Source organism: Anolis sagrei, chromosome 2 (assembly GCF_037176765.1).
Source record: "Anolis sagrei isolate rAnoSag1 chromosome 2, rAnoSag1.mat, whole genome shotgun sequence".
Taxonomy (NCBI): domain Eukaryota; kingdom Metazoa; phylum Chordata; class Lepidosauria; order Squamata; family Dactyloidae; genus Anolis; species Anolis sagrei.
In genome coordinates, this window is record NC_090022.1 from 84,148,863 (window position 1) to 84,173,025 (window position 24,163).

General features: G+C 41.2%; 1 protein-coding gene across 2 annotated transcripts in view; it reads left to right on the top strand.

Moving 5' to 3' along the window:
- GLRA1 (glycine receptor alpha 1) overlaps positions 1–24,163 on the top strand; it is a 102,384-nt gene that overhangs the window by 59,563 nt on the left and 18,658 nt on the right. For both annotated transcript variants that reach the window (XM_060765493.2, XM_060765494.2), the window contains exon 4: positions 17,087–17,310. In XM_060765493.2, coding sequence (XP_060621476.1) covers positions 17,087–17,310 — 224 coding nt within the window. The remainder of the gene's footprint in view (positions 1–17,086; positions 17,311–24,163) is intronic.

Consider the following 24,163-nt stretch of genomic DNA (forward strand, 5'->3'; position numbering starts at 1 on the left):
TGAGTTCCAGGGCCAGAGAAGTAGATGGCGGAAACAGAAGAATGGCCTGCCTCAGGGGAGCGTGCTTGCTCCATCCATGTTCAACATCTACACAAATGACCAGCCACTGCCAGAAGGGACAGAGACTTTCACCTATGCTGATGATCGTGTCATTACTGCTCAAGCAGGGAGCTTTGAGATGGTAGAACAGAAGCTCTCTGAAGCTCTAGGTCAGTGGTTCTCAACCTGGGGTCCCCAGATGTTTTTGGCCTACAACTCCCAGAAATCCCAGCCAGTTTACCAGCTGTTAGGATTTCTGAGAGTTGAAGGCCAAAAACATCTGGGGACCCCAAGTTGAGAACCACTGCTCTAGGTGCTCTTACTGCCTATTACAGGGAAAACCAGCTGATCCTCAACCCATCTAAAACACAGACATGTGCTTTTCATCTCAAGAACAGACAAGCATCCCAAGCTCTGAGGATCACCTGAGAAGGAATCCCACTGGAGAATTGCAGCGCACCCAAATACCTGGGAGTCACTCTGGACCGGGCTCTTACCTACAAGAAGCACTGCCTGAACATCAAGCAAAAAGTGGGTGCTAGAAACAATATCATAAGAAAGCTGACTGGCACAACCTGGGGATCACAACCAGACACAGTGAAGACATCTGCCCTTGCGCTATGCTATTCTGCTGCTGAGTAAGCATGCCCAGTGTGGAACACATCTCACCCCACTAAAGCAGTAGATGTGGCTCTTAATGAGACATGCCGCATTATCACGGGGTGTCTGCGCCCTACACCACTGGAGAAATGGCACTGCTTAGCCGGTATTGCACCACCTGACATCCACAGGGAAGTAGCAGCCAATAGTGAAAGGACCAAGGCAGAGACATCTCCAGCTCATACCCTGTTTGGGTATCAGCCAGCACGTCAACGACTTAAATCTAGACATAGTTTTCTAAGATCTACAGAGACACTCGCTGGAACACCTCAGCAAGCAAGAGTCCAAAAGTGGCAGGCTCAAACCCAGAACCTCAGTCCGTGAATGATACCAGATGAGAGACTCCCCCCTGGGCGACTGGGCGACTTGGAAGGCGCTGAACAGACTGCACTCTGGCACCACGAGATGCAGAGCCAACCTCAAGAAATGGGGCCACAAAGTGGAATCCACAACATGCGAGTGTGGAGAAGAGCAAACCACAGACCACCTGCTACAATGCACCCTGAGCCCTGCCACATGCACAATGGAGGACCTCCTTGCAGCAACACAAGAAGCACTCCAAGTGGCTAGATACTGATCAAAGGACATTTAATCAACTACCAGACTTGCAATTTTTGTGTTTTGTCTGTTTGTTTGTTTGTTTGTTTGTTTGTTTTGTTCTGTTAGAAATGTAATACAATTGACTGGTTGCCCTGACATGACAAATAAATTATTATTATCAATTGAAATTAAGAAGGCAGAGAGATTGTAGAAGATAGGATTGGTAGAGGAAGGCTAGTAGAACTTGGGTTGGTGGTGCCTTTCAATGGTACAATTATTTCGAATAGCATTAACAACAATAATCTTCTATGTTATGATGGAGGTTGGAGTTAGAGAGAGACGATGAGTTCTGTTGGCTTGGGAAAGTTTCCACAAAACCCAATAGTTTTATTGTTATTACTACTACTAGGTGGCAAGAGCCAAATTATTATTGTTGTTAAATGAAATTAAGAAGGCAGAGAACACCTATAAACAACAGAGAGAACTTGTTTGCAAAGGAATTAAATGATAGGTATTGGTGGTAAGTTTAGGTAGGCAGATAGATAGGTAGTAGTTTTCTGAGAATGAGGCTTTGCTGTTTAATTGAAATAATAATAATAATAATAATAATAATAATAATAATAATAATAAGCTTTTTCCAAAGGAGGGGAGGGAGGAGAAAAATATAAAGAGAGAAGAGAAGAAGCTAAAGGGTGACTCAAGGCTCAGAGCCACCCTACTGTTTTTAAAGAAAAGCACACCCACCCACTCAAGAGATGTTCTTTCTTTTCTCACAAGTCCCCAACGCACCCACCCACCCACACTTTCCAACTTCCAGTCCCACTAAATCAAAATAATCAAGGAAATAAGGGAAAATCAACAAGATTCAATGCTAGGAACCAAGCCAAGCCAAGTCAAGCCAAGCAAAAAGCTAAAGCAGAGCCGCGAGCAAGCGGGAAGGCAAGGCAAGGCAAAATAGGCAAGGCAATTGTACTGAAGCAACAAGTCTTAGAACCAGGAAACAACTGAGTCATGGAGGCGCTCGCCCCATGAAATAAACGCAGCTTGTGTAAGACACACCACAGCGTTCTTCTACTCCAATTAGCCCAACAGGCAGGGGTCACAGGAAAACCCCATGCAAACATGTGGCAGCCTCTCTACATGCTGAATAGAAGGCAATAGAAAGGAAGTAGTTGCACCTGGCAGCTACGTGGGCCATTTCAGGCAAAAAAATAAAAACATGTTGACTGTGCCCTTCCTCTTATGGACGTCTGGCCAGGCCGAAGAAGCCGAAGAAGCTAAAGGCAAATGGCCAAAACAAATCCATGCACAAGTCTGCCCAAGAATACTGCTTGCTCAGATTATCCAAAAACTAAGTTGCATTTGGGCCCCTTCCCAGGTATCTTTGTAAACTTCAGTTCTCCTGTTCTTTTCACTTGTGTGTCCTCAGTTATCTCTCCCTTAACTGAGAAGAAGGACAAAAGGCATGCCCTTTTAAATTACGACTCATAACTTTTAAAAGGAGACCACTCTAAAAAAAAGACCATAACTATTTCTAAGGCATTGTGAAACATTTTCTTGACAAAAGAGACAACTTTATCTTCATAATTAACCTTCTTCTAAACAGGCATTCCAGGCTCTGGAACTCCCTTCCTAGAGATTAGAACACTATCATCCTTGCTATTCTTTTGTAGGCAGGTGAAAACCTTTTTGTTTCAGCAGGTCTTTGAAGGTGGATTGCTAAAGGGCATAGGTCCTCTCATGTGCTGCATTGTTTATAGTTGCTGATCTTTTAAATGGTCTGTTTTAAACTTCTTTTAAATTTGCTGAAAGTTTAATTATGCTTTCACTTTTGTAAAATATAAACTTTTTATCTGCAGGAGTTTTAACTTTTATGAACTACCTTGATTCCCAAATTGAGGGGAAAGGCATGGTATAATAAATATGATGATTATGTTGTGATGATGATATTCTGTATTGACAGGAGTGTTTGTAGGCTTAGAATCAAGATTATGTTCAGGCTGTGTTCCACAATATCAAAACACTTGGAACTAGAAAACACAGGTTCACATTTAGTGCAATTTTTTCCATGCATCTGTCTGTTCTTGTTTTGTCTTGTCTCCCAACCAACAGTGATGTAATGCATGTGTTGGATCTGTTTTTGTCCTTGTCATTTCTTGTCTGCAAAAAGGACATAGTCGGTCACAGAAACTTGGGAATATTGTTTGTAATTCTTGAATATCTCATCTGCTTTGATGCATCACATCCCACAGAAGAAAACGTGATATCAGATATAGTGAGCATGAGCATGTGTTTACGTGTGGGCAAGGAATGCAAACAATGTTCGAGGGAACTAGATGGTAAGATCAGCTAATATCCCATTACCAAATCTAGATTTCCTTTCCAATGCCCCATATACATAAGGCAATAAAATCCTATTTCAAGCTGGCTCAAGATTGGGTATCCACAAACCGCTCACCCCAGTGCGCACTGCAACACACATTCAGACAGAAACAGTGTGTTAAAAAAAAATCATTGGAAATTGCAGTTCAAGCCATAAAATCGACTGAAGTCAATTGACATGGTTGGGGATGGTACACCTGCAGGATTGTGCAAGTGTGAATGTTGTGAAGTGTTGTCCCAGTCAGGGCTGTCCCCCGCACACTGATCAAGGATGAGCCACTGATCAGTATCTAAGCCATTCTGGTCTTCCCCAATATGTTGTGTTTCTTGGTCAGGTGCTAGTTGTGTGAGAATTTGGAATCTATTGTGTAACCTCTGCTCAGCTGCAGTTACACAATAGATTCCAAATTCTCACACAACTAGCACCTGACCAAGAAACACAACATATTGGGGAAGACCAGAATGGCTTAGATACTGATCAGTGGCTCATCCTTGATCAGTGTGCGGGGGACAGCCCTGACTGGGACAACACTTCACAACATTCACACTTGCACAATCCTGCAGGTGTACCATCCCCAACCATAGACCAGGAGCAACAGGAACACATACAGGAAAACCATAGGCTCTCGGACGAATCTCAATGGATTGTCCTTGACGAATGCACTGGGGATGTCGAGGAGGAGGACAACACTTTTCACCTACACAATTCACACCAACAGGATCACTTTTCTGGAGACCTACACACTACATTGCACAAAAGGGGCCCTGTCATTCCTGAAAGTAAACAGGTCTTGGTAGTAGACGACTCCCTCCTTAGAGGAACGGAAGCTGTCATTTCCAGACCAGATGGGATGGCTCGAGAAATATGCTGCCTACCGGGGGCAAAAATACACCATATCACTCAGAGGCTCACCAGGCTCCTCAAGCCCTATCACCGTCCTCCCCTCATGTTGATTCATGTAGGAACCAATGATACTGCAAGGCATACGTTTCAAAAGATCACAAATGATTTTCGAGCTCTAGGAGCAATGCTAAAAGAATGTAATGTACAGGTGGTCTTTTCATCCCTCCTCCCTGTTGTAAGACACGGACCCACAAGAGCCCGAAAAATAGTACAGGTCAATGACTGGCTTAGAAAATGGTGTCAGGAGGAACGCTTTGGCTTCCTCGACCATGGCCTGCTATTCCAGGAGGATGGCCTACTGGCAAGGGATGGGGTGCATCTCACACAAGTAGGAAAACACTTTTTTGCTCACAGACTCGCAAACCTCATTAGACGCACTTTAAACTAGGTCCACCGGGGGAGGGGGACAACAGCCTTGCGAACACTACTTTACCCATAATGTCTGGGAATCGCCAGAAGGCTAAACGGAGGGCTGCACAAACACAACAAGGACCACGTACCAAAAGCACAATAATACCAATTAAACAGCTCAAGGGAAGATCCCAGGGGCTCACATGTATTTACACTAATGCACAGAGCATGGGAAATAAACAAGACGAACTCCAACTTCTAGCACAACACCACAAATATGATATCATAGCCATCACTGAAACCTGGTGGGATGACTCCTATCGCTGGAATGTAGATATCGAGGGGTATAACCTCTTTCACAGAAACCGAACAAAGGGGAGAGGAGGCGGAGTAGCCTTATATGTCAAAAACTCTTATGCTGCACAAGAAATTCAAGACAGCAATCTGGGAAACCAGCTTGAAATCATCTGGATAAGAATCAAGGGAACTGGGACTCAAAAAGATGTCGTTGTAGGCGTCTACTACAGACCCCCAAGCCAGGAGGAAGATCTTGATGAAGTCTTCTGCCAACAGTTGACCAAACAGGCACAGAAAAGAGATGTAGTAGTCATGGGCGATTTCAACTATCCCGATATTTGCTGGAAAACAAACTCGGCCAAGAGTACAAGGTCCAACAAATTCCTCGCTTGCCTTGCAGACAATTTCATGGTCCAGAAGGTAGAAGAGGCAACAAGGGGATTGGCTACTCTTGATCTCATCCTAACAAATGCGGAGGACCTGATCGATGCGGTCGAAGTGGTAGGATCCTTAGGGGCAAGTGACCATGTGCTCCTGCAATTTGAGGTACAAAGGAAGGCCGAAACTAAGACAAGTCAAACCCGCATTTTGGACTTTAGGAGAGCTGATTTCCAAAAAATGAAGGAAACGCTGAGCAGCATTCAGTGGACACAGATACTAAAAGACAAGGGAGCTACGGATGGATGGGAATTTCTCAAGAGTGAAATACTCAAGGCGCAATTGCAAACCGTGCCAACAAAGAGAAAAAATAGGACAAGTGCAAAGAAGCCAGAATGGATGTCCAAAGAACTTCTAACTGTGCTAAGACACAAAAGAGACATGCACAAGAAGTGGAAAAAGGGAGAAATCACCAAAGAAGAATTCAAACAAATAGCCAACACCTGTAGGGAAAAGGTCCGCAAGGCTAAAGCAAAAAACGAGCTCAGACTTGCCAGGGACATTAAAAACAATAAAAAGGGCTTCTATTCTTATGTCAGTAGAAAAAGGAAAAACAAGGAGGCGATAGGACCTCTTCGAGGAGAAGATGGGGCAATGCTGACAGGGGATAGGGAAAAGGCAGAACTACTTAATGCCTTCTTTGCCTCGGTCTTCTCACAAAAAGAGAGTCTTCAACCTCAGCAAGATGGAGTGGATGAGGGATTGGAGGACATCCAACCCCAAATTGGGAAAGAAGTCGTCCAGGAATACCTGGCCGCTCTTAATGAGTTCAAGTCCCCAGGGCCAGATCAACTACACCCCAGAGTATTGAAGGAACTAGCGGAAGTCATTTCGGAACCATTGGCAACCATCTTTGAGAGTTCTTGGAGAACGGGAGAAGTTCCAGCAGATTGGAGGAGGGCCAATGTGGTCCCAATCTTCAAGAAGGGAAAAAAGGACGACCCAAACAACTACCGTCCGGTCAGCCTCACGTCGATACCGGGCAAGATTCTGGAAAAGATTGTTAAGGAAGTGGTCTGCAAACACTTAGAAACAAATGCAGTCATCGCTAATAGTCAACATGGATTTATCAAAAACAAGTCATGCCAGACTAATCTGATCTCTTTCTTCGATAGAGCTACAAGCTGGGTAGATGCGGGGAATGCCGTGGATGTAGCGTACCTGGATTTCAGTAAGGCCTTCGACAAGGTCCCCCATGACCTTCTGGCAAGGAAACTAGTCCAATGTGGGCTAGGCAAAACTACGGTGAGGTGGATCTGTAATTGGTTAAGTGGACGAACACAGAGAGTGCTCACTAATGCTTCCTCTTCATCTTGGAAAGAAGTGACGAGCGGAGTGCCGCAGGGTTCCGTCCTGGGCCCGGTCCTGTTCAACATCTTTATTAATGACTTAGATGAAGGGCTAGAAGGCATGATCATCAAGTTTGCAGACGACACCAAATTGGGAGGGATAGCCAATAGTCCAGAGGACAGGAGCAGAATTCAAAACGATCTTGACAGATTAGAGAGATGGGCCAAAACTAACAAAATGAAGTTCAACAGTGACAAATGCAAGATACTCCACTTTGGCAGAAAAAATGAAATGCAAAGATACAGAATGGGGGACGCCTGGCTCGAGAGCAGTACGTGTGAAAAAGATCTTGGAGTCCTCGTGGACAACAAGTTAAACATGAGCCAACAATGTGATGTGGCGGCAAAAAAAGCCAATGGGATTTTGGCCTGCATCAATAGAAGCATAGTGTCTAGATCTAAGGAAGTAATGCTACCCCTCTATTCTGCTTTGGTTAGACCACATCTGGAATATTGTGTCCAATTCTGGGCACCACAATTCAAGAGAGATGTTGACAAGCTGGAAAGTGTCCAGAGGAGGGCGACTAAAATGATCAAGGGTCTGGAGAACAAGCCCTATGAGGAGCGGCTTAGGGAACTGGGCATGTTTAGCCTGAAGAAGAGAAGGCTGAGAGGAGATATGATAGCCATGTATAAATATGTGAGAGGAAGCCACAGGGAGGAGGGAGCAAGCTTGTTTTCTGCTTCCTTGGAGACTAGGACACGGAACAATGGCTTCAAACTACAAGAGAGGAGATTCCATCTGAACATTAGGAAGAACTTCCTGACTGTGAGAGCCGTTCAGCAGTGGAACTCTCTGCCCCGGAGTGTGGTGGAGGCTCCTTCTTTGGAAGCTTTTAAGCAGAGGCTGGATGGCCATTTGTCGGGGGTGATTTGAATGCAATATTCCTGCTTCTTGGCAGGGGGTTGGACTGGATGGCCCATGAGGTCTCTTCCAACTCTATGATTCTATGATTCTATGATTCTATGACATATATCCCATGTAGAGCTGGAACCCAAGATCAAAATATAGAGTGCTTATGAGGACAGAGTTAGCACTGAAGCATTTGAGGGAAGAAGCTGGAAACACAGCTCCCTGGAAGGTAAACAAACACCTCCCCCCAGAAAACCAAACTATCCCCATGGAAACACTCACTTCCCCTTTCTTCCTCTACCTGGCATTTGTCTACCACTGATCCTCACCAGACAAGCTGCTTCTTACCAGCACATCCTGCCAGAAAAGGTAGAAAAAATATTCCTTGTATAAAACTGATCCACATTCAGGAGCTTTTTGTGGCTACCATCCCAATCTTAAGGCAGTGCCTAGAGTGCCTGTGTAGTGAACAAGTTCTGCTTAATCCATGTCCTGACTCAGATTAAGTTGCTGTATAGAATAAAACCAAGTGCATCCATGCTGTATCAATTATTTTTCCCTAGTATTTTAAATTCAAAAGGAAGCCAAGTTGAGGGGGAATCAAAGGAAGAAGGGTTTTGGTTTTGTTTGTTTGTTTGTTTGTTTGTTTACAGATAATGGGATAGAGGAGAAGTAGTACAGCTACCATTTCCATAAATCTATACATGCACCCTTCTGCTTTCCTCGGTACTAGTCTCTGGAGCACAGGTTTGCCATATTAATTTCCATCACTACTATCAGGCCAGTCCATTTAATAATAATAATAACAACAACAACAACAACAACAACAACAATTTTATTTATCACCCGCCTCTCCTGATGGTGCAAGATGGGGTACAACATAGTAAAATAGTATGAACATAAATATATATACATAAATTATATAGATACACAGACACAGACACACACACACACACACACACACACACATATTGCACCAAACACAGATACAAAATTGAAATATAGTAGCAATAGAATATAAATCAGAACTTATGATTAAAAGTTGACTGGGTAGGCCTGCTGGAAGAGATGGGTCTTCAACTGCATTTTAAATTCTGACAGCTCATTTAACTGTCAGAGCTCTTCTGACAGGTTATTCCAGCTTATCCAATGTTTAGGAATTCTGGGAGTGGAAGTCCAAAATTCCTGGAGGATCATATGTTGTGTAGGCCTTCCCTAAAGTTGGGCCTGGTTACTATGACAAAGAGAGATTCCCCAATGAATACCAGGTATTATAGGCTATATTTCAGGGGAAAGAAATGACAAAACCACCTCTTGAGTATTTCTTGCTTAAGAAAATCCTATGAAATTCTTGAGGTCACCAAAGGTCAATAGACAACTCTAAGGCAGCCCAGACACACAAACAACCTCAAGTCAATTATAGTATTGCATATATCAGGATAGAATGAATTCAAAACAATGAAAGATTATGGCTTCCAATGACAAAGACCTAAATCACAGTACTATACTTGTCAAAAAGTTGTTCATTGGCTGTTGATGCCCTCAATATGTACATGGTTGCATTACAGGATGTGAAACGGGACTTAAAACACTTTTGCAGTTTGATTGGCTAATTTTGTGTTCTAGCATAGGTTCAGAACAAGAGACAGAAAAGCCTGAACCTTAAAAAAAAAACCTTTCTCTTATAGGTAACAAAAAAGCAAAATAAACATTTGTCAGTGTGTTGCTACTGGTTTTTAAAAAGTAAAACCCTTTGATCTTATAGTTTCACATGACTAATGGTATCACTGGGAAAATCACAAACTTGAAATAACAGAAAGTATAATCAAATACATATCCTACTGAGCTTAAGCCACGTAAGACAAGGAGAGACAATGTGGTGTAGTTATTTGAGTTTTGGACAACAACTGTGGAAACCAGAGTTGCTCAGCCATAGAAACCCACTGGATTATCTTGTGCAAGTAATTCTTTCTCAACCTCAGAGGAAGACAAAGGCAACCCCCTCTGAATAAATCTTGCCAAGAAAACCTCATGAGATGTTCATCTTAGAATCACTATGAATCAGGAAGAACTTGAAGGCACACAACAATAAGCACACAGAGAATTACTTTTGAGCCTCTCTCACTCCACTTGTGCCATGTGTGATGGTTTTTCATGGAGGGCTTTGTGCAAATGAGAGGTCAGGTATATAGTCTAGATCAGGATAGGGAAAATGTGACCCTACAGATGTTGTTGTACTACATTTCTCAGCATTTGTCACCATTAGTTATGCTCACTAGAATTCATGGATGATACAATCCAACATCTGGAGAAGCCTAGATATTTGATTTTGACCTCCACTAGTCTTGGTAGCATTATCTTTTATATGGGAATCCCAGGCAGGAAAACTCTCACAATAATCCACCTTCCTCTTTGGAGCCTCGGTATGTGGCATCTTTTTCCTCACTTTGGCAACTTGTTCAAATCTCCATTTATTCAGAGAGCACTAATATCCCCTAAGCAATGACTTATTTGCTTTCTCAACCCTTTCTTTGCCATTCATGCAAGGCTGTTCCCACAGGAATTTCCCTCCTACACAGATTTATTTCATGTTTTACATGAAATAGGCATAGGAATAGGTCCAACCTGCCGGCATTCAACTGGTTTGCAGCTGAATAAGCAAAAGGCTCTTTTGCTTTCTGCCTGTTAGGCCAATTACATTGATTTTCACTGACTGCAGCCATCACTGATTTTCACAAACAGAAAAGGGAGGAAATCAATACATTTGATTCACTCAGGTAGCTGCTATCTGCAGAGATTCAAGCCCTCTTTTTTCAAATCCTTCCATTTTCTTGGCCTCCACCCTTCTTTCCTGTCTTCAGATGTGCCTGACTGGTTAGTTTTGCATAAGGCCAGTCACATTATTAACTGTCTCCAGCTATTCAACATTTTTCTAAAGACATCTTACCTTGGGGAGGAAGAAATGGGTAATTAACTAGAACATGTGAAGGTGACATCTTGAAACCTGGCCCTCCTTACAAAGAAGAGAGAATAAAATTTTATTCATGCCTCTTAGAAATGTTCTTTCAAGTTCAAATGAAGGTGAGACACCAACAGAAAAAAGTTATGTGTTATTAGCACTGTAGAAAAATCTCACAGTGAAATATGGACCAAGCATACAAATCTTGAATTCCTGTCTTTTTCCAACTATGCTATAATGATGTTTTCTACTTGCAAATTGATTATGTTGTACAATTCAGTAATAATCACCTCTGTGCAATGTCTGTTTGTTAAACAGTAGAGTCTCGCTTATCCAATCTTCACTCCTCCAACGTTCTGTATTATCCAACGCAGTCTGGTACCCGCCCAGATCCACAACTGTTTCAATACATTGCGATGTTTTGGTGCTAAATTTGTAAATACAGTAATTATTACATAACATTACCATGTCAATTTATTGTAAAGCATGAAGTTTTGGTGCTTAATTTGTAAAATCATAATGTAATTTGATGTTTAATAGGCTTTTCCTTCATCCCTCCTTATTATCCAACATTTTCGCTTATTCAACATTCTGCTGGCCTGTTTATGTTGGATAAGCGAGACTCTACTGTATATATATATATGTCTGTAATTCTCTGAAGTTTTTCTTTAAAGAGTATAAAGAGTTTGGGCATTATGAGTTTCATACATGATAGGTATGCATGGATATGGACTACAGTCACTGGAGCAATTCAAGTGAAAGAATGCTATTTCCTGGTTTCTTCCATATCTCTTACATCTAGTACCACAGGTTTATGCACTGTGGAAAGGGTGGATTCTGTACTTATGGTGCTCTTCTACACTGTTTTTTGTGAACAGAAACATATGTGGCCAAGTTATGTGGCTAGAAACACAGAGTCAAGTGAGGATGCTCCAGAAGCTGAATAGGAATACTCTGCTAAAGCTAAACTAAAGTTTCTAAACATGATTCCACCTGCACAACTCACTCACAAAGAACGGCCACAAGTACTCAAGTGAGAAAGAAGGGAATTTGTCTATCCTGTCCATTGCTAAAATAATTTCAAGAGGAGTTGATAGTACTGATTAATTCTTCCTTGAATGTCACATTTTTGTTTGATTTTTTAGAAAAGGTTATTATATATTTCTTGGATAACTCTGATGTGGAAGTTTGAGTAGCTGACTCCTTAAAATGATTGTTTAGCATTCTCTCATGTGAAATCTATCAAGGTATTGTGCAAGTGCAGAGCTGAATTCAAGGTGGAGAAAATATTCTGAAAATCTTAGCTTTCTTATCATAAAATAATATAATTGGAAGAGACCACATAGGCCATCTAGTCCAACCCCCTGCCATGCAGGAAAAACACAATCAAAGCAGCCCTGACAGATGTTCATCTAACTTCTGTTCAAAAGCCTCCAAGGAAGATGCTTCCACCACACTCCAAGGCAAAGAGTTCCACTGTTGAGCAGCTCTTATGGTCAGGAAGTTCTTCCTAAAGTTCAGGTGGAATCTCCTTTCCTGTAATTTGAAACCATTACTCCGAGTCCTAGTCTCCAGGACCACCTTTTATATCTTTAAACATGGCGATCATGTCTCCTCTCAACTTCGCTTCTGCTCTTTAAGATGCTCCTCATTAGGTAATTTGGTTCAAGGATGGGACTTAGGGTAGTCCTTCTTCCTAGTAACCAAGACTCTGCAATAACAGGAATGCTGAAGCTTGTTAGAATAGTTTGCCTTCATAACTGATAAATCCAGTCCATGTTCTGTATAGATATAGCTAATGGTATAACTATATTGTAGAATTAATGCAGTTTGACACCACTTTAACTGCTATTGCTCATTGTCATGGAATTTTTGCCTTCTCTGCCAAAGAGCGCTAATGCCTTACCAAACTACAGCTCCCAGGAATCCAAAGCATTGAACTGTGGCAGTTAAAGTGGTTCCAAACTTCATTAAATCTACAGTGTAGATCAGGGATCCTCAGACTTTTTAAACACTGGGCCAGTTCACTGTCCCTCAGATCATTGGAGTGCCAAAGTATAGTTTTTTTAAAAAAAAAAACTATACTTTGGTTTTTTTTAAAAAAAACTATGATCAAATTCCTATGCGCACTGCACATATCTTATTTTGCTAGTGTTATGAAACGTAATGTAAATATCTGATATGCAGGATGTATTTTCATTGTTACAAACTGAACATAAAGCATAGTGATTAATCATAAAAACAATATGCAATTATATATTGTGAAATATTTATTTCTAATTACAAATAAATGAAATTTTGACTTCAAGCATGTTGTAGCAGGAAAGAAGAGGGAGAGCTTGGAGAGGGAGGATGAAGGGGGATGGGAGGGGGAGGAGAAGGAGCACATTTTGAGAACTGCTGGTGTAATGCATACTTCTTATAATAAAAATATCAGTAATACTGACTGTCCTATCAGAAGGAAAACCTCTTAGGATGGGGCACATGTGGTCCGCCGAGAGCATTTATCCAGCCCACCGAAGAGAAGGCCTACCTCTCAGAGGAATCAGCCTTGGCTCTGCTAACACAGAGCTCCTTTTGTTCTTTCTGTCTCCTCCTCTCACACACTCTTTCTCTCTTTCTCCCCATTTCCGTATGTCCCTTTTCCCCCTCTCTTTTTCTTTCTCTTTCTCCCTTCTCTCTTTCTACCTCTTTTTCTCTCCCTTTCTCCTCTTCTTCTTTTTATAACCCTTTCTCTTCCTCCTCCTCCTCCTCCTTCTTCCTTTGAGGAGGTGGAGGCAGAGGTGAGTCTGGAGCACTGGGGATGCCCCCCCCCCTCCCCCAGATCCTTTCCCACTCACCTTCCTTGATACCAAAACCCAATTTCCCTCTCACCTTTCGGTGGGTTCTTTGATTGTCCTTTTCCTACATGGCGGAAGGGAGCTGAACTGGATGGCCCCTGGGGTTTTTGCTATTATTAGCCTGGAAAAACCTTCAATAACCCAGTGATTCCAGCCATGAAAGCCTTCGACAATGCATCATCATCATCATCATTACAAAGGCTGGTTAGCCATCTGTTGGGAATGCTTTGATTATGCTTTTCATGCATGGCAGAAGGGGGTTGGACTGAATGGCTCCTGGGTCTTCCATTGAAATACTGTTAAGTAGATAGATAGATAGATAGATAGACAGACAGACAGACAAACACACACATACACATTATATATGACATAATATATAATATAATATTAAAACATTTTTGGGGCTCCACGAGAAACTTTTGTTTCAAAAAGGGCTCAGCAGCTAAAAAGTTTGAGAAGCCCTGGTATAGAGACATCTAAACCCATGGGACATTCCTCCTAGCTGGTTATTTGAGATTACTGTCCTCTCACTGCTTGATACTTGCTCTGTTTGCCCAACTCTCTCTTTAGCCTTTGGGTCGTTTTGTCTAGGCCTTGATAAAGTACTGTCCCTAGTAATATTGTTGCCCTCCCCCACACAACTCGGTTTGAAGTTCTCCTTATCAGGTTGCTTTAAGTATAGTCTTTAATGTTGTGGATACAGGCTTGGTACTTCATTATTATTTATTATTTATAAAGCATTATCTATTTATATGGGACTGTAAAAGAAGAGATAGAATTTACCCTCAGAGATTTATAATCTAATGAAGTTTTAGATGACAGCTCCTGAATTTGTTGATCTCCTCCTCATAACCTTATTCGGGAGCAGTGAATTCATAAGAATGGGAGAAACCAATTAGTCTCCCTTCCTTTTGCGTTTCTTCTGCACCGGGATTGTGGCGCAGCTGGCTGAGTGTCAGCTGCATTAAGATCACTCCGACCAAAAGGTCATGAGTTCGAAGCCAGCCCGGGCTGGAGTGGGTGTCCAGCCATAGTGTAGCCCGTTGTCAACCTTTGCAACCCGAAAGACAGTTGCATCTGTCAAGTAGGAAAATAAGGTACCACCTTGTGTGGGAGGCTAAATTTAACTAATTTATGAGGCCATAAAGAAAAAAAAAGACTCCGGGGAATGTGGAATGCAGAAGAACTTCATCGGTGTCGTTGATGGACGATGAAAAGCAGCAGCTCCCCTGGCGGCCAGAAAAGAAAAAAAGTTAAATAGCCTTGGTGTATTTATCTGTTAAACGTTGTTTGTCAAACTGGCATTGAATGTTTGCCATATATGTGTTACTGTAATCCGCCCTGAGTCCCCTGCGGGGTGAGAAGGGCGGAATATAAGAACTGTAAATAAATAAATAAATAATTCTCTTTTATTGGGTGTCATCTAGCACAAACTTCTAAAAACTCAAACCCATCATTAACAAAGGCCCCACAAAGGCCTCATCTACCCTGCCATATAATCCCATTTCTGAACACAGATTATATGGCAGTGTAGATCCAGCCATAGAGGGTGTTAGGTTTAAAAGATCATTTTAGCTGACATCCTGGCTACCATAATCTGAACTAGCTGTAGTTGTTGAAAAATTGTCACATGGAGGCACACAGAAAGCAAGTTATAGTAATTCAGTATATATTTATCAAGTATTTATTGGGATAGACAAGTTTTTTGTTAAAGCTAAGGGCTAGATCTGATTCTCAAACCATCTGGAGTAAAAGGCTCATGTGCAGTGATCCATTGTTATCTTGTTCTGTGCTTTGGGTTTATATGTGTGTTGCTAGTCTTGGGCTACCCAGCTGTGTCAGAGCCACTTTCAAAATGTGCTTTAATGTTCCTCAAGTTGAATAAAAGTATATATATTGAAAAGCTGGTAATTCTAAGGACCACTGATTTGCATTAGAAAGGGGAAGATCATTGGTATCTGTCTACAGTTATGTATTACTTTGCATTAAACACACATATAATGGCTCCTTCGTGCACCTTCACTTTATTATCAGCTTCTGACTCACTGTTTCAGGTCATCCAAGTCAGAAAAGCACTAAATAAAAACCATATATCCTCATCACAACCATTAATTTGGTCAAAAGCAGTAACGATGGTTTATGACCTGCCATTCTTCTGAGCACATTGAAAATGCAAATGAAGGAAGAGACTGAGCTTTTGTCACCTCTTTTGGTTTATGAAAAAAACCACCTCCTTCATTTCTCCTGTGAGGCTGAGGAGGAAAGAGACAGATGGCAGATGGGAACCTTTTTTTTAGTATCTCTAGGACAGGCCAGACCAAACTCTTTCCTTGGACAATAGGACAATAGGAGGCAGCTTCAGTATCCTTTGTCTGAAACTATGGCTTTCCCTGCTCTGCTGTCTGAGTAGGGAGCTGTAAGACATGAGGTTATGAAGGTTATGAAGCAAAAGCCCCCTGGGTGCTAGTGAAACAACGTTCGTTAAATTACAGGGCAAGCCCATAAAGACTGGAGCATTGTCTCATTCTGCAACTGGACAAAAAGAGCCTATGAACCAAGAAGCTTTCTCATAGCAGCATTTCTTTCTTTCTTTCTTTCTTTCTTTCTTTCTTTCTTTCTTCTCTCTCTTGAACCCAAGCCCAAGATTTGTTACTAAGCACAGTGAAAAGGTTACCCCAGGTGGCATACTTCGGGCATTATGAAAAGGCTGCAAATTATTGGTTATTTCGGTACTATTTGCATTTTTACCATCATAGTGTGGAAAGAGATGCTTGTTTTCTGCCTCAAGTAACATGTTTTGGCTAGACTTAGACTGTGATCTTTTTTTTAAAAAAAACTGATGTTCCACAATAATATGTGTTCATTGTTTTGTACATTCACTGCTCTGCTGGCTAAGTAGGGTCAAAAATCTTTGTAAAGCTCATTCTTATAGGCAAAATTGAATTGCCCTGACACAAATGTATACAATAGGGTAGATAGTGGGCTGTTTCCTTCATCAATAGTTGACTAAGCCATATAATGTAAGGTGCACAATTTGTTACAAGTTGAAGTCTTTATGAAATTAATGTGAAATAAACACAAACTCTGTCAGCTGGAGAATCCTGTAGATTGTAATACCCAAAAAATACTTTTTCTAAGCTCTATTATGTCATGCATACTACAGCACTGCCCTCTCAATACAATAGTCTGAAAATGGTGCATGGGGCAGGTGTTGTGGGCTGCAGCTGTTTGCCCTGTGATAAACCCCTTGGCTAAAGAGCTAAAAATAAGGATGGTTTGCTAAGAAAGAGTACCAGCAGGAAAATTCACAGACTAAGGGCATGATCCTAGTGGTAATAAAGACTGAATATTAGTTTTTGCTCATTCTGCTCAGCTTCTTTTCATTGCCCTCCTTGCTGCACTTAGCACTACCATTTGGGGCCTTTTTTCTTTTGGGTACTCAACAATAACATGGGTTTTGTTTCTTCAATGCAGGATTACAGAGTGAATATTTTCTTGCGACAGACATGGAATGACCCTCGACTGGCATACCATGAGTTTCCAGATGATGCCCTGGATCTGGACCCATCTATGTTGGACTCCATCTGGAAGCCAGACTTGTTCTTTGCCAATGAGAAAGGAGCTCACTTTCATGAAATCACAACAGATAACAAACTCCTACGCATCTCCAAAAATGGCAATGTCCTGTACAGCATTAGGTGAGGAGAAAGGGGGAAAATTCATTCATAGGTCTTCAGAGGAGTGGATATTATACACTTGACCAGGGGCTCAGTCACAATTGGAATGCTACATTCCTCTTTAAATGACATAGCAACATCCCATGGAATCCTAGGATTTGAACTTTGGGGAGGGGTCTTTAGAGTTTGTAGCCAGAGAGCTCTGCTGCTGCCTCTAACCAAACTATAAAGCCCAGGATTCCAAAGTCAGTTAAAGTGGAATGAAAGCTCTAGAATTGTGCAGTGTGAATAGACTCCTGATTGGAAGCAAGTTTGATTATTGTGGGGTGCAATGTAGTGATGTCCAGTGGTTGTCATGTTTCATTCCAGACATCAAAAGAACAATCCAAGGTGCTGAAACTTCTTTATATAACCCATTAAAACTCTGCAATGAATGCCAGAGTAGGTTTTCCGCAGCCCTAACATGAAACATTTTGGTCTTATATGAACCATGAACTGCCAGCATTCATTTCTGAAAACAATGATGCACAAACTCATAAGTGTTAGTTTTAACATATGGTGCAAATGGATGGAATAATGGGGGGAAATATTACCTTTTATAGTAAGAGCCAGCAAGGTTTAGTGTTTTCAGTATTGGAGCAGGACTCTGGAAAATCAGGGTTCAAATACACACAAATTCCTAGAAGCCAACTAGTGGCTTTGAAAAGTTACACACAAAAAGAAAGCAATGGTGACTCCTCTGAACACAATTTTGCCAGGAAAATCCTATGAAATGATCACCAGAGTTCAGAATCAAAGTAAAGGTACATAGGAACAAAGACAACTTTTTGTAGTTTACATGTATCAAGATTTCACCAGAATTAATAAATGTTTATTTTTTAAAAAGGGGGGGGGGGAATAGAAATAATTGAGTCAGAGAGTTGGAAGGGACCATAAGGACTATCTATTCCAACTCCTTACCATTCCGAAATATACAGCCAAAGCACTCCTGGCAGTTGGCCATCCAACTTTGGTCTAACAACTTTCAAAGAAGAGAAGTCTGTCATCTTCTGCAGCAGTCCATTCCACTGTTGAATTGTTTTTGCAGTCAGTAAGTTTTTCCTATTATTCAGGTAGAAACGTTTTCTTATAATTTGAGTCCATTGGTCTGAAACAACAGAAAACAAACTCACTCCATCTCCTAAGTGACATCCTCGCAGATATATAAAAGACGGCTATCATATTATTTATTATATTTATATTTATTTCCCTCTTTATTTCTCCCAAAGAGGACTCAAAGCGGCTTAACATAAAAGCATCAGCATAACTATTTTAAAATACACAAATATACGCACATTATAACAGGATTAAATATAACTAGTATTTTAAAATTCCCAGTTAAAAGTCATTAAAACAAATTCAAAGTTAAAAACCACAGAACTTCTTCATCTTTAAAAGCCTGCCTGAATAAAAAGTTTTTAGCCTGCTGCCAAAATGACAACAGGAAGGGGGCCATCCTGGCTTCCCTGGGCAGGGAGTTCCAGGGTCGTGGGGCAGCCACTGAGAAGCCCCTCTCCTTCCCACCAACTGAGCTTGAGATGAAAGTGGGACTGAGGGAAGGAGCCTTTCCTGAAGATCTCAGGGACTGGGCAGGTTTGTACAAGGGAATGCAGTCGGCCAAACAGCCTAGACCTGAACTGTCTAGAGCTTTAAAGGTCATAACTAGCACTGAATTGTGCCTAGAAACAGACTGGCAGCCAGTGGAGCTGCTGCAACAGGGGGAGTTGTGTGCTCCTTGTATCCAGCACCAGTTTGCAACCTGGTTGCAGTTCTTTGGACCAGCTGAAGTTTCTGAGCACTCTTCAGAGGCAGCCCCACGTAGAGTGTGTCATTGTTATCCAGACAGGATGTAACTAAGGCATGTACCACCATGACCAGATCTGGCTTCTCAAGGAATGGGTGCAGATGAGGTACAAGTTTCTTCCATAATACTATTCATGTAGCACAGCCTTTCCTAACTTCATGTATTCCAAATGTGTTGCACTGTTCTATTATTCCCAATAACTATCAGGCATCCTGGCTAAAGAAGACAAGAGGTGTATTTCTCAAAGGATGCTAGGATGGAGAATTGGGCAGCATCATTTCAAATACTTCTAATTGGCTATTGTGAAAAATAAGACATGGTGTTTGCTAAGCTTTCTATATGATCCAACCATGTTTCTAAACATTCCATATATATTGGCAAGACTATTTCATTCTCTTTCAGCAGTAAGCTGTCGTTTTGTGTTTCCTTGGTTTTTAAATTAGAATTCTTTAAAGCCACATGCTTTCCCTTTCCTCTATTGAAGTTGTTGGCACAGGTTCAGTCTCAATGCAAGCAGTAGTAGAAAATGGCACATAAAAAAAGCATGTGGGATTTTACCATCTGAAAAAGTTAGCAGCTTCAGACATCAATTGCAAATGTACATGTATCAGTTTCGTTTGAATTTAACTTTTCTTTGCCTCAAAACATATGCATAGGACTATAATGAAGAGAATGTTAGCAGTATCTAAATAGTCTTAGTGGTGACAAATCAACAGAGTGGTTAAACACATACAAAAAAACTAGAACCACTAGTCAGTCTTGCACATGATGTATTAAATAATACTAGAGCTGAGTCACATTATTTAGCATTCCTCAGCATGAATTTCAAATCACCTTTGATTTTGTCATCTTTCAAGCATTGAATCAAGGGACTATGCAGTGGAAGTCAACGTGCCTATGGACAAGGCTGATCATTGTGCTGGACTTACCCATTGTACCAATATTTTTAAAAATAGTTACTGTTCTAAAAAGGAATGGACAGAAGGGAGATTGCTGTATGTTGATGAACCATGTTATACCTTCCTTAAAATAAACCAGATTATGCATCAAACATCTGCCTGGTCCAGCAAAGTACTTCTTGCATTTTGAAAATATAATTCATGTATACCTAGAAGTAAACCCTATTGCATTCAATGGGGCTGTTACTGTTGCTGTTCAAATAATTTCTAGATGTTGACAGCCTAAGGCAAAGCTATCATGAGAATCTTTTGACAAGGTTTTGTCAGAGTGATTTTCTAATTTCCTTTCTCTGAGGCTGAAAGTGTGTGACTTGCAGCAGGTTACTCAGTGGGTTTCCATGGTTGAGCAGAGATTTGAACCTGCATGGCAAAGAGTTGGACTAGATGGCCTCTGGGGTCTCTTCCAACTGTATTATTCTATGATTCTATGAACCCTGACTCCCTTGAGAGTCATAGGAGAGAACTGCTAGATAAACGTATATCAGGTTCAACATTCAAGATCACTTAATGCATATTGTGCCTAAATTGTTCTGAAATTCTAAATATTCATTATTGCTTTGTAAATTTGCATAATGTCAGAGTGATTACAGAAAAAAGAGGATAAGACTAAACCCACTCCATCCTATCCAACACTAGTGTGATAGCACGCCCAAGCCTTTGGGGAAAACGATAGTGTCTGGCTTTACTCAGGGGCTATCTGTATACCTCTGTTACAATTCAGACCCTTAACACACAGGGGCACTTTAGGCAAGGTGAAAAGATAACCAAATGAGTTTACTGAAAACATTATGAATAAAGGGTTAACCACACCCAGGACTATTATAAGACAACTTAAAACAATACATTACAAAAGGAGATTGTGCTGGCTGCAGTCATCTCTCTAGAGTCTTCTACCTTTGGTGCAAAGCGATGGCTTACAAGCTGTTGCTTATAAGCTGTCTCAATTTTCTTTCTTGTGAAGCTTAAGCTGGTCAAAAGCTTCTGTTGTCTCTGGGAGTGCTGGTATAAGAATACTGTTGAATGCAGGTGCTAAAGATGCCTGTTTTTCTTTTATTGCTTGGGCCTAGGATTACCAGACAATGCCCAAGCCTCTGTTCACTGTAGCTATGCTGCACAGAAAGGAGTCTAGCAAGAGAGCTCTGTACAGGCAAATGAAATAGACCTACTAAGGCTAGCATCTAGGGGGTTTTTATGCTCCACCCAAAAACTAATAGAAAGGAAGGTATCTACACTATTGGGAAAACCTATAAACAGGGAAAACTAGAGCAGAATAAGGGAAAAGGCAGAGCCAAGACTTCAAAACTAGCACTTTGAAAATGTGACACAGGTTGAGAATGTACAAAGGAATCTTCTCTGTACTGGGATATTAAAGTCTGAAAGATAATCTAGATCACTTTGTTTTCAGGAGAATGGAATTATTTATTTATTTTTGAACAAGGGAGGGAAAAGCACACACTGAAAATCAGACCAATCTGGCTGTTTCTCTGCTATTTCTCAGCACAGTAACTTTTGGGCCATTGGATTTCTGATTAATTTTTATGCAAGATAGAATAACTGAACATGTTTTCATCTGGAAATCATCCACTTTGGCTACCCCCAAATCTGCCTTCTTAACACCTCTGTAAAAGAATGAAACTAAGAACATGTCATGTTCTTGTTAGGTGTAGGCTAATGACAAAGAGTAAATACACACTCACACGCAATCCTAAAAGCTACCTTTATGTGAACTCACTTATGTTTGCACATTCTGGCTCACTGATGCCTGGCAGCGCAATCACAAAATGCACAGAGGCACATCCCACTGGGACACCTGGCTCATGTCGCAGGTGCCATGCTGGTTTCTGAGGAACAAAACAAATAGCGAGAAATATAATGCAGACAAAAAGAAAAACCAGAGGTGGCTTCAGTTCAAACAGCAGACATCAGACAGCCAAGCAGTAACCAAAGCACGTAGCCCAGGGCCTGGGGAACTTAAAGCTTTAATTCACACAGCTGTTTGAAATGCTTTCCAGGTAACAATAGGTACATAATAAAACAACTTATGCTGTTGTTTTTTGTTTCTTATGCTGTTTGAAAAGTCTACTGAGAGGCAATACTCATGTAGGTTGAGGTAAGGAAAACAGGGATTGATGTCAGTAGTTCGCACTCATGGTTCTGTTAATCTAGGTGTATGTTTTTCTGCTTTAACAAGTCAATTGTGGGATATGAACAAACTGCAAGTGGTCAGGTTAGGAGCCCTAAAGCAATTCCAAGAACTCCCCACTTGGATTGGAGTGTCAGCTTCATTCTGTGGTGGATCAGGTTTTGCAATGTTGCCCTTTGTCTGACAAGAGCTAATCTCTTTCAGACCCAAAGGACTGGGCTCTGGTTATCCCCCTTCCCCACCCCTGAGTATGCCCCTGCTGATATAACCAAAGTTAATCCAACTTCTGCACCCACTTCTTCATTTCCTCTATAATTGGAAAACAGAACTAAACTGGGTGATAAATGCTGCCAGCCTTTGTGAAGGGTTGCTAGAGATAGTACTACAACCACCCACCCCCATCCCCACCTTACCAGAAACATTTATTCAGTCCTCATTGATCTTCCATCATTCCACTTTTAGATGCATTTTAAATGTCCCAGTTTCTCTCTCTTTTTCCACTAATTGTCCCCTCTTTGTACTTCGTTGCTTCCATTAATGCAAACTGAGTTCAAAGTGTAAAAATATTTTATTCTCAATGAACCCAGCTTAGGAGGGAGGTATTGTATAATCTTGTATATTTGTTTCAGTTTTCCTCTGAGAAATATTGTAGAGTATATATTTGCACCATTGATAAACCAGCCTTGCCCATCTGCCGTTAAACTAACCATGAATCTTGTTCTCTGTGCCTTGTGCAAATCAAGAAACATTAGGTTGCTGTAAGTTTTTTAGGCTGCCTGGCCATGTTCCAGAAACATTCTCTCCTGCCATTTCACTGCATTTATGACAGGCATCCTCAGAGGTTGTGAGGTCTGTTTGAAACTAGGAACATTGGGTTTTTATATCTGTGTAATGTCCAGGGTGGGAGAAAGAACTCTTGTCTTTCCCCCAGGCATAAGAAGCCACACCTTGAAAACTGCTAGGTCATTAAATGCTAATCAAGGTGGCTAATTGAAACATTCACACCTACCTCCAACAGACAAGAGTTATTTCTGCTACCCTGGACATTCCACAGATAAATAAACCCAATTTTCCTAGTTTCCAACAGACCTCATAAATCTGAGGATGCCTGCCATAGATGCAGGTGAAACGTCAGGAGAGAATGCTTCTGGAATATGGCCATACAGCCTGAAAAATTTACAGCAACCCAGTGATTCCAGCCATAAAAGTCTTTGACAATACAAGAAACACTAGGTTTTTCTGAAGCCATGCCTACATTTTATGGGATGAAGTGCACATTCTAATATTTTCAGTCTTGGACACATTTTCCTCATTGTCTGATACCTGAGAGTCCACCATACCTGATCGGCTGCTTCATGTGATGCTCCTCTTGCTGATTCTATCACATCAAACTCCTGGAGGATGTCAACGTTTTATCATACCTCCAAAGTTTTAAATGTTCCCTAAAGCACTGCTTCTTAAATGGTGTGCTCCAAATTATAATTGTGTGTGTTATAATAGAACAAAAAAAAAAAGAACAGCAGTAAAATGGTGATGATGGTAATGATGATATTGGGAAAATAGTCTACAATATGAACACCATATCTGCAGCAGATACATTCCAAGACACACACACATGTATAACTGAAATTGTTGATAAAGGGAAGCCTATATTTTGACTATTCTTGGGCCAGAAGCATACCATAGAATTGAATTGAAGGATCTAGAGAGACTCATAAACAATTTTGAGGTGCAAGTTGTTTTTTGGAGTGTGGGCAAGTGAAACTGTAGATATTGAATATATGGATAAGGGGGTCATAGTGTACTTCGAGCAGGAGTTATACCTTTTATGTCTCCCTCCTCTGTCTATAGGACCAAGGCTGAACATATATCCATGAATTGCAAACATCCTCATGGTTTGAATATAACGTAGTTGTCATGTCTGCTAGA